Source organism: Coregonus lavaretus, assembly GCF_964263955.1.
Source record: "Coregonus lavaretus genome assembly, chromosome: 4".
Taxonomy (NCBI): domain Eukaryota; kingdom Metazoa; phylum Chordata; class Actinopteri; order Salmoniformes; family Salmonidae; genus Coregonus; species Coregonus lavaretus.
In genome coordinates this window covers 44533043-44545106 of record NC_139991.1, presented here as the reverse complement: position 1 = coordinate 44545106, position 12064 = coordinate 44533043, and the positions used below count along the sequence as shown (strand labels likewise).

Here is a 12064-nt window from a genome sequence, read left to right as displayed (position 1 = left end):
AGGGGGGGGTGCAACTCAACATTAAGAAGGTGTTCCTAATGTTTGGTATACTCAGTGTCAAGCTGCTGTCTGTTGGGCTCCATATAACATTACTGTATGTTAGAGTGCATTTTGATGCATAGAGACTGCTGCTATGGTTATGGACCAAAGCAAAGTATCCTTTAAGATAAGCCTTTCAAAGTCCTCTTGCTTTTGACAACAGGTATTTTTATAAAACATTTAAAGACCTATGTTGACCTGTGAAGAAGGAAACTGGGTAAAACAACGGTTAAATAATATGGAGTAATAGAAGTAGAATATATATACACTACCGTTCTTTTTTTTGTCCATTAAAATAACATCAAATTGATCAGAAATACAGTGTAGACATTGTTCATGGTGTAAATGGCTATTGTAGCTGGAAACGGCTGATTTTTTAATGGAATATCTACATAGGCGTACAGAGGCCCATTATCAGCAACCATCAGTCGTGTTCTTTGTTTCTAGCCATTTTTGAGCCTGTAATCGAACCCACAATTGCTGATGCTCCAGATACTCAACTAGTCTCAAGAAGGCCAGTTGTATTGCTTCTTTAATCAGCACAACAGTTTTCAGCTGTGGCTAACATAATTGCATAAGGGTTTTCTAATGATCAATTAGCCTTTTAAAATGATAAACTTGGATTAGCAAACACAACGTGCCATTGGAACACAGGACTGATGGTTGCTGATAATGGGCCTCTGTACGCCTATGTAGATATTCCCTTAAGAAATATGCTGTTTCCAGCTACAATAGCCATTTACAACATTAACAATGTCTACACTGTATTTCTGATCAATTTGATGTTATTTTAAAATGGACAAATAAATTGCTTTTCTTTCGAAAACAAGTACATTTCTAAGTGACCCCAAACTTTTGAACGGTAGTGTACACGTTTGACACAGTCAAATGTCACCAGCTCATCAGGCAAATACTCAACTGATGTAATTTAGTACTACAATAGTATATCAAGTCTAACCATATAAAAGCAATGTCATTTACACGACATTAGTATATTATTAACATGGTGTTGAAAACAATATCTAACAAAAAATTATATACAGTAAGTATACAAACACAAACCATTCAACAAATAAAACACTATCCCTAGTTCTTCTTTTCCTTTTACACGGGAGACTTCTCAAATTCAGAAAATGTAGATTGGCATTAGTACTTTTAGAGTGAAAGGATCCTGGAAAATCTTTATTTTCAATATAGTTTTAGCAGTTCAATGTCCTGGAAATAATCATGAATTGCAAATGAAGTGCTGCAATCTACCAGAGTGCTTCATCTGAAGGCGAATCAGAAAGCTGAGGTAGAACGAGGGTGTAAAAAAACAAGTTGAATGTGGGCAAGATGGAGCGAGTCATCATTAATACTGCAATTGTACAGAAAAACAGTCAGTCTACCTATCACATCCTCAACAGAGGGAGCCAGAGTAATCTAGATTGCACACTTACAAAAGGGCTGCTGGTACTGGGTTATGCCCTCCACAGGGGGAAATAGCAGGGCTGGCCTGGGACAGGCTTCCGCTGATAAGCTCCCTCCCTAGGTGCAGGCACTAGATGGAGGCCAGCTTTGGCATTTGGCGAGGGGCCAGATTTGGTATTGGGTGAGGTCCAGATATCAAGGCTTTCCCTGTTGGCATCTGGGGTGGAAGGGGGCCCTGAGGAATGGATCAACTATAGCTCTGCCTCCAATGGTCCAGGAGTGCAGCGGGCCCACAGCCACCGAGCCCACAGCAGCCTGCTGCCCCACACTGGAGACCACGCGGTGGGCTGCGACAGGCTGCTGGGGCAGGGGGACCTCCGAGCACCAGGAGTACCTGGGCTGGGCCTGCCGGATGAGGGGCTGAGGGGCAGCAACAGGTGTGAACAGGGCCTTCCCCTGGACACTGGGATGTAAAAGGCTCTGGGGATGGTGGGTGTTTGGCTGGACCTGGACCTGGCAGGGGGGCTGTTTGTTGGGCTGTGGAGGGTGGGAGACAATGACAGCAGCCCCAGCTATTTCATTCCTCTTCCCAAAGGGTGCCTGGAGGAAAGGATCGGATGGCAGAGCAGGCTTGTGGGCCAGAGGAAAAGGGGAGTTAGTAAACACATCTCTCCCTTCTTTCCCTGCGATCCTGAAAGGGGCCTGCAGGAAGATATCAGGGGAGGGGACTGGGTGCTGCTGTGTATGAGGTGAGAGGCACTGGGACTGCTGCTGGCCAGGCTTGACTGGCTGGTCAGAGGAATTAGAAGACAACAGGTGGGAGTTTGTCTCATCTGGATACAGTGAGGGGGGAATGGTGCTGCTGTGGGCAAAGGGAAGTCTCTGTCTGTGCTCCTCTTCAACAGCCAGTCCAGAGCGGTCAGTCCTGGAGGAACCTGGTAGAGTCTCATAGCTGCTAGGTTCCCTCTGCAGGTCTGTAGGGTACAGAGGACAACAGTCAGACTGACAGGCCTTTTAAACCAGGATAGTCAAGACAATTAACATTAAAGTTTATTGCACACTGTAATGACTAGTTTTGTTATGGTGTGCACAGAATGTGATGGAAAATCATAGTCTAAACATGACAGACATTCCATCCACATACACTAGTTACTTCTGTAGTCGGCACTGAAGATGAAAATGTTTCAATTCAATTTCTGAATGGTAAGTCTGAAACACAATCAGACAGGAGAGCAATCTGAAGCTGCCCATGCCGCTTGGAAAAGTAGTGTGAGAACAGGGGAGTTGGGTAATCCTTTTCTGAGAACTAGCAAGCTCTAATAGATAAGATACAATTGGGCAGGGAATGAACTCAATATACTTTAAAAAGGTGTAAAACCAAATCGAAACAGTGTAAATTTCATAATGGAAAGTATTCACACCACTTTCCTTTTTCCACATTTTATTGTGTTACAGCCTGAATTTAAAATGGATAACATTTTGATTTTGTGTCACTGATCTACACACAATATCCCATAATGTCAGTGGAATTTTGTTTTTAGACATTTTGACAAATTAATTAAAAATGAAAAGCTGAAATATCTTGAGCCAATAAGTATTCAACCCCTTTGTTATGGCAAGCCTAAATAAGTTCAGGAGTAAAGATGTTGTGGAATAATAGTGGTTAATATGATCTTTGAATGACTACTCCATCTCTGTACCCCACACATACAGTTAACTGTAAGGTACCTCAGTCGAGTAGTGAATTTCAAGCACAGATTCAACAACAAAGACCAGGGAGGTTTTCCAATGCCTCGCAAAGAAGGGCACCTTTTGATAGATGGGTAAAAATAAAGAAGATACTGAATATCCCTTGGAGTATGGTGAAGTTATTAATTACACTTTGGTGGTGTATCAATACACCCAGTCACTACAAAGATACAGGCGTCCTTCCTAACTCAGTTGCCGGAGAGGAAGGAAATTACTCAGGGATTTCAGCATGAGGCGAATGGTGATTTTAAAACAGTTACAGAGTTTAATGGTTGTGAAAGGAGAAAACTAAGGATGGATCAACAACATTGTAGTTACTTCACAATACTAACCTAAATGACAGAATGATATAAGGAAGCCTGTACAGAAGAAAAATATACCAAAACATGTATCCTGTTTGGTACTAAAGTAATACTGCAAAAAATGTGGCAAAGAAATATATGTTTTTGTCCTGAATACAAAGCGTTATGTTTGGGGAATATCCAACACATCACTGAGTAACGCTCTTCATATTTTCAAGCATGGTGGTGGCTGCATCATGTTATGGGTATGCTTGTCATCGGCAAGGACTTGGGAGTTTTTTTTTTTTGGGGGGGGGGGGGGACAAAAACATAATAGAGCTAAGCACAGGCAAAATCCTAGGGAAGATAAAGTCACCTTTCAGCAAGACAATAACCTAAAACACGAGGCCAAATATACACTGGAGTTGCTTACCATGGTGACATTAATTGTTCTTAAGTGGCCTAGTTACAGTTTTGATTTAAATCAGCTTGAAAATCTAGGGCAACCCTTGAAAATGGCTGTGTAGCAATGATCAACAACCAAAAGATTCTTCCACTTTGACAAGACAGATTATTGTGTTTAGATCGTTGACAAAAAATTACAAATCCATTTTAATCCCACTTTGTAAGACAACAAAATATGGAAAAAGTCAAGGCGTGTGACTTGACCGTGTCCAGCTCACTAATAAAATCACCAAAATGAAAGCTTGACAGTCAGGAAGCATAGAAAATTCCAAAAACGATGGATATGGAACTATTTTCTGCAAATGTTGACGCCGAGGAAATATAACACATTTTCAGTGCGGCCCTCCAGACCTTGTTGAAGACTGAATGCGACCCCTGGGGCAAAATGAGTTTGACACCCCTGGGCTAGAGTATGATATTTACAACATAACCTACTTGAAATTATTTATTTATATGAAATGAAAATAAATAAAAACAAGACATGATAAACAAGAGTTATACAATCAGATAAAAATAGGAACAGGATGAAAAAAACTATAGTCACATTGAACTCAGTGACAACTGATCAAAGCATGTTTTGTAAAGCAACAAAATGAAAAACAGATGGAAGGAAAATAATACAATCATCCAAAGAGTATGTTCTGTATGCAATTTTCCATGATAATAGTAATTGTATTGATGGTGCCTCTCTTTAATAGTAGGATATAAAAGAAACCTATTGGGCTAGAGTAAGGGGGAGACAGAGGGGCAAGCAGGCAGGCATGCAGTTCCACAGAGGCAGTCTTACCTGTGCAGACAGGGAGCAGACAGAGAGCAGTGTTAGCTTGCAGTTCCAGAAGCGGAGGGTTAATGGGGTTAACCCCAATTTAAATAGTTAATATGACATGAGGGCCACCATGGGAATAAGTATTTGTGTGTCAGTTCTTGTATATGAGTTATCCCTATCAAAATTCAAAGTGTGTGAATGTATTCAAAGCAAGGGTTAGGAATACATGTTTTCCATCATATTTTCTTAAACAAGAAACTATGAAATCCACTCTGAATGTCATCTCCCAAACATGAGTAATTGAACCGCTGTGCATGTGGAAATAAGATGAAAATAAGTGATTCATTTGCAGTACATGATTGAATTGATTGTACTTGAGTAGAAGCGTGTGTTTTAAAGACAACAGTTAGTTAAAATGTGTCGCTCTTCTCCCTCTGAATCAATCTCTGCCAATCCATTATGTTACCCGCATGACTGCCACTGTGAGGGCATCAAATTCTCAGCAATCAACCCCCTTCAGTCACTCAATCAATACTCCACACAACAGTACATTCACATGTATATATTTATTCGACATCCCTTTCTTTGTAATTCTTTAGTTATCTCACAAAAATAGAAGGTGCACACAGAAATCACAGCTCTGACGCAGGATTGGGTGTCATAGAGATGGACAGGGATCCAGAACATTCAGGAGAACAATGGTCATCATAAACAGCTTTTTCAATTTTGGCAAAAACAACAGGGTAACATGAAGGTTCTCTGTTTTTCACAACAACACACGTTTAACTACTTGGAGGGCAAGACCTTTACAACAGCACAGTGGTGTCTACGGGAAGAAGCAAGGATTGCATAGGTCAATAGCCACATGAGTATCTATCTGCAGATGACTAGACTGAACAGTTGTGTGAGGAGGGGGGATAAGATGCGAACTTCAGCCTTCCATTGGTTGCACATGTCTACAAAAGCCTGAGATAGATGGGACACAACATTGGATTTCAAAATATTGTCAGTAAGTGTTGTTGCTTGGCATGCCTTGTTTCGAATACTGTAGTAGAGCAATTAGCTGCAATTCCTTAAATACCCAACAGCATAGGGAGCAGTCCTATCTTGACGTGTATGTGGTGGTAGCGTTGAGTCCTGTGTAGGGCTTGCCCCTCTGTCTGATACAAAACCACTTCATTACACACTTTACAGTACAGTGACAACATGATATGACGAGTAATTATTTATTTCCGTTCACCATATTCGATCAGATCACTGACTCCAGTGATGCTCTACTCTCAGATACAGTGGCTTGCTTCCTCTATAGGCAACAGAGTGACTCAGCGCAATTCAAGACGGCCTGTGCTTTTCAATATGACGAAGTCAACACCAACACCACTGTTGACGTCACTGTTTTTGCAGCGAGTTCAAACAACACAACCACATCACATCCAACGACTCAGACTGGCTAGGAGTTCCATTACTGTATGTCCACACCCACACACACACACACACCAATGATAACACTGTCTACCAACACACCAGAACATTCAACAACACGGTCATGCTTCGATATGCATCTTTTTGATCATGTAAAATCTGTGCGGCGAAAACATGGACTCGTAGCACTATTGCAGCGAAGACTGTAGTTCTGCCTTTGTACAGCGTGAGTAAGTATGGTACAGTATAAGACATGGTAAAGTTCCCTGTGTAGTGGTCCCATTGCACAACAAACTAGTTTGTCTACAATACAACCCTCCGTAGGTGAAGGCAAGTAAACAGATGCTACTTGGAGAAATCCTACCCAACCCTCAACAGATCAAAGCTAAGATTGTCATAACTGTATGTTTTGCTAATGTCACAATAGTAATCTGGGGACAAATATGGTGAGAAAAAGATTCTCAAACACAGCTGCACAAAAAGGAAAAACATATAATGTATTCTTCTATAATAGTAATCTTAAGAATTATATTTATATATATCCATCTTTATTTATAGACTGATATTCATTTCATACATTCATTCTCTAACACTATTCATACTCACATTTAACATTAGCTATATATGAAATAAACTTTTCTATATATTTTTTTCACAATGTAAGCTATGATGACATGAGGAAGAGAGCACATTTTAACAATTACTTTATGAGGAACCAAACATATGATCACTGGATCAGAGTCCGTGGGTATTGCAGATATACATACATTTACATTATGTAGGGACAATAAATGACTATGATATAGGATCTATGTACAAGTAGGAATGGAAGTTTTGTGGGAATCATGTTTGAAGGGAATGGAATGATTGCGTGGGCACATACAGGCTGAAATGAAAGGGATGATATTGACTGTCTGTATACATGTAGTCAAGAAAAGAAAAACAAGCAAATAAATGCTTTAGAAAAGCATCAATGTTGTCAATGTGCAGCTGACTCACTAGCCAATCTCATGTTTGCACATTTTAGCTTCTTTTGGGAATGTTAGCTCAACATTTCTGTTATTGTAGGCTTAAAGTCTTATGTTGGTGCGAACTTATTCGCTTTTTGAAGAACTTATTAGCTAATATCCACAGATAAGGAAGGCTCAACCTCGGGAACAGCTGGTGGACTGTTCAGTCATTTTAGATATGACATCCCACCTACAAGCTATGATACCTCATACTAAGGGCTAAAACACAAGCCCTGACAACACAGCCACTGAAAGTTGGATAATTAAATAGGCAGATAGACAAACATTTTTTCAAGTGTATACAATATACCTCTAAATGTGTACAATAAATCAATGGTGTGATATTGGTGTTACCGAATGTGCGCAAATGATAATCCAAGTGAAATATAACACTGGAGAAAGGAGACAACACTACTTGCGCAGCATAACAACTAGCCAACAACTACTAAACAACAAGAGTGGAGTTCTCTGGTTCCTTATAGGACACAATGTGGTGTGACTGGCCACTGCTAATAGACATACCAGAGATAGGAAGGAAACATGGTGAAACATTTGGCCCTGGTCTACAGAAAGAAGAACTCTTGGATGAAGTTAATGTGACATGAATGCAAAAGTTAGAAGAAGTTGGTGTGCCATGAACGTTAAAAGGTAGAAGCAGCGTGCCGTGACCTCGTTTGCCATGATGACCGCAGAAGGGCAAGAGAATATAAATGAAATGAGAGGGCAGAAGAAGAAAAGTGGTGGACATGATGGGAATCAATACCAGAGGCATTGGACAAACACGAACAGGACAATGGCCCAATGTGTTTGGAATCACAGGTGGAGCTCACATGGAACAAGCGTTCGTCACGGAAATGAATAGTGGAACGGGGGTGTAACGATTAATGGTGGGGTCTACTCTCCTCTCGACCATCACTACTTCTACCTCAAACCCCTCATCCCCCCATTCTCTCTCTATTTAGTGTCCCGGCTCCCCAGCGCCCTCTACAGGTCGATGAGCTGGTCCACCATGAGCAGGGAGCGAGCCAGGCTGGGCAGGCTGGACTCAGAGCTGCCACTGTTACTGCGAGAGTGGCCTCCTGAAACTGGCCGGACAGAGACGAGGGGGCAGGGGGGTTGGGCCAGGGCGAAGCAGGGGGAGGAAGAACAGGGGGAGAAAGCAGGGGAGGGAAGGAATAAAGAACAGACAGAGAAGCCAGGGAAATGAGGGAGAGAAGATGCGGTTACAGAAGACAGAGAGAAAGACAGGAAGTAAGCGGAATTGCTCTCCAAATACAATCTATGAGCGTCGTTAGAAGAAGGAATAACTACACACAGGGAGAATGGCTACTCAGATTAATCTAAGAGGGGAAAGGGAGCAAGGTTCAATTACACTACTGAGGACACTGACTGGAATCAATCCCAGAATTCATCTGACCATGGTTGAGGAACAGTATGACATCATCATCTCAGAGTGTGGGACAAGGCCCACAAACCCACTCTCTGTCCTTACTCCTGGCCCTGCCTCTGTGTGAAGGCTGCCTTGAACACCCCGCCGTCCTTACCTTGAGAGGAGTTTTTGGAGCCCATGACAGGGATGGGGTCAAACTCATCCTCGTTGCCCGTCTCTGCACTGGGCGCAGGCTCAAAGCCTGAGATCAGGAGATCAGAGGAGTCTGCAGAGGAGGAAGCCAGAGAAAGGAGAGGTTAAGGTGTTTGGGAGAGGAATAAGGAGGAATAAGAAATGGCAGAAAGTGAGACAGATAAAGGAGGAATAGGAGGCAGTGTGCCACACAGCTACAGAGGTTTAGAGTTAGAACGCAAGTCAGTAGAGCCTACTAGCGTAGTTGTGACTAGCGCTAAACTCTTAACAGGGATAACCTAATCAGGTGTTCCTACGGGACACATCAAGTGTAAATGGCAGCGCTCCCGCTTCTCCAATTGTAGGCCTAAGTTGCACAGTTCAGGCTTGTGGGTGTGCCTTACCTGCCAGAAGCTGGGTGCAACCCGCAGATACCAGGTCAAACTCATCCAGAACAGACCCAGTGCAAGCGGAAGCGGGAGCAGAGGAGAGAGAGGCTCCAGAGGGGGGAGAGATGAGAGAGCAGCCCAGCAGAGAGTCTTCACCAAGCAGGGGGTCTGGGGGAGGGAGGGCAGAGGAGCAGAGGGGGCGAGAGTTAGACGAGGTAATAGGATATGGCCAATTAAATGAATCACTGTATAGAACAAAATATGAAAAATACTCCACATGTTCCTAGCAGCACTTATTAAAGGCCCAGTGCAGTCAAAATTATGTTTTTCCTGTGTTTTTTTTAATCATATTGTACAACAGCTGATGAAACTAACACTGTAAAAGTGTGAGAACATTTGATCAGTGTTATTCCTGATAGTTGCTGGTTGAATACAATCTACATAGGACCTTCTAATCAGCAGGTTTGCATGGGCGGGAGTTTCGGCTTTCCATGGTGACATCACCATAACAAAGAGCATTCCAAACCTCTCTGCCAATAACAGCTAGTTTTCAGTTTTCCCTTCCCCACTCAGACGATTCACAGACAGTCCTAGCAAAATTATTGCTTGAGAATTGTTGTTGTTGCTAAAAAGCTATTTTTGCCCATTTTAATGGATATCTATTACAGTGAGTTAATTGTTACCCAGAAATTATTTGAAATTGATATAAAAACAGCAACATTGGGCCATTAATTACATGCTATAGAATGTATGGTAATTGAGGCACTACACATCAAAGTATCCAACTGTAAGTGAGTCATTGTACTATGCCCTGTCCAGTAATAAGCCTACATCATCAAATCATTCAACAAAGCCCCGGGTGATGCAATTACAGAGCCCTGCATGAAACACACAGCATAATAAACATCACAATTCTCAAAAAACTGCCTCATCCTGTGAATACTAGTTGTACAAGGACACTGTCATCTGTTTTTCTCAGAGTTTGTGGGCCTCTGCTTTTTCATTTCTCCATTTCAATTTGCCATTTTATTTCATGTCAGTTTTTAAATCAGAACATTGGTTATGAATGACACATTTGTAACTGGACTAACCAGGCTACTAATAGACAAACACTCCAAATATCAATCAGCTGTGGTCATTGTACTCAATGGGCTTCATTCCGTCCTCGATAAACCTTACACAATGACCCAAGACCAGTGTGGAGGTGGTATTATCAGTAAAAACATCAACCTAAACCTTTTTGTTTCCACAGATCTAAATAATCTTCTTCCACTGTTGCATTGTATTCTGGGAACATCTAGATTGTGTGTCGTCTTGCCTGTGAGACAGAAACTAACCAGGAAGCAGTGCAGAGTCTGTCTCAGACTGGGACACAGGAGCTTCCAGACCAGGGATCAGAAAGTCCAGACTCACCAGAGACTCCTCTGCTGGACCCACTACTGTACACGTAGAGAGAGAGGGAGGCATAGAAGAAGAGAAGGCGAGAGGGAAGCAGAGAAAGGGAGCGAGTAAGAGGACACCCACAAGAGAACAAAAGAAGCTAGAGTAAACAGAGGGCAGATAGAGGACATTGCCATGGAGCATTCCATGGAAAACCTTGACATTTGGAGAGCAATGTAAAAGTGTGTACAATTGTGAAATATCCAGGAGTGGCTGAAAGACCGAAAATACTTTTACCATTGACAGCCTCCTCCATTATTCCACTAAAGGGATCAGCCATGGACAGGAGGTCAGGGAGCAGGAGGTGTGTATCTGGGGACTTCAGTCCCTCAATAAGCTTCTCTACAGGCCCAGAGAGAAAAGATGAGCAAGGAAAGATGGAACGAGAGAAAACAGTAAGAAAATGTGAGCAGCAGCAATACTCTACCTAGCGAGTACTGCATTTCACATGGTCATGGCCAGAACAGCAAACACCATTGAATTGAGCAGTGCAAGTGAGGATGGAGAAAAGGGGTGAAGAAAGAAAAAGAGATGAGGAGAGGGTGAAGGACAAGTAACGAAAAGGAAGGAAGAAAGGCAAAGGGAGCTAGGCTATAGGGGATGTGAGAGGATGGGTGTTCAATGAGGCTATAGGGGATGTGAGAGGATGGGTGTTCAATGAGGCTATAGGGGATGTGAGAGGATGGGTGTTCAATGACCTAGGCTATAGGGGATGTGAGAGGATGGGTGTTCAATGAGGCTATAGGGGATGTGAGATGATGGGTGTTCAATGAGGCTAGGCTATAGGGAATGTGAAAGGATGGGTGTTCAATGAGGCTAGGCTATAGGGAATGTGAGAAGATGGGTGTTCAATGAAGCTAGGCTATAGGGAATGTGAGAGGATGGGTGTTCAATGAGGCTATAGGGGATGTGAGAGGATGGGTGTTCAATGAGGCTATAGGGGATGTGAGAGGATGGGTGTTCAATGAGCTAGGCTATAGGGGATGTGAGAGGATGGGTGTTCAATGAGGCTATAGGGGATGTGAGATGATGGGTGTTCAATGAGGCTATAGGGGATGTGAGATGATGGGTGTTCAATGAGGATAGGCTATAGGGAATGTAAGAAGATGGGTGTTCAATGAAGCTAGGCTATAGGGAATGTGAGAGGATGGGTGTTCAATGAGGCTATAGGGAATGTGAGAGGATGGGTGGTCAATGAGGCTAGGCTATAGGGGATGTGAGAGGATGGGTGTTCAATGATCTAGGCTATAGGGAATGTGAGAGGATGGGTGTTCAATGATCTAGGCTATAGGGGATGTGAGAGGATGGGTGTTCAATGATCTAGGCTATAGGGGATGTGAGAGGATGGGTGTTCAATGAGGCTATAGGGAATGTGAGAGGATGGGTGTTCAATGATCTAGGTTATAGGGGATGTGAGAGGATGGGTGTTCAATGATCTAGGCTATAGGGGATGTGAGAGGATGGTTGTTCAATGAGGCTATGGGGAATGTGAGAGGATGGATGTTCAATGAGGCTATAGGGAATGTGAGAGG

At 42.6% G+C, this 12064-nt stretch overlaps 1 protein-coding gene across 1 annotated transcript in view; it reads right to left on the bottom strand.

Annotated features, from left to right (window-relative positions):
* Positions 1-826: 826 nt before the first annotated feature.
* LOC311128300 (AP2-associated protein kinase 1-like) overlaps positions 827-12064 on the bottom strand; it is a 43184-nt gene continuing 31946 nt past the window's right edge. Inside the window, exons 17-21 of the mRNA XM_084160390.1 lie at positions 10770-10874; positions 10430-10531; positions 9108-9260; positions 8687-8797; positions 827-2423 (exon numbers count right to left, since the gene is read on the bottom strand). Of these exons, the coding sequence (XP_084016516.1) occupies positions 1645-2423; positions 8687-8797; positions 9108-9260; positions 10430-10531; positions 10770-10874 (1250 nt within the window). The 3' untranslated portion in view covers positions 827-1644. The remainder of the gene's footprint in view (positions 2424-8686; positions 8798-9107; positions 9261-10429; positions 10532-10769; positions 10875-12064) is intronic.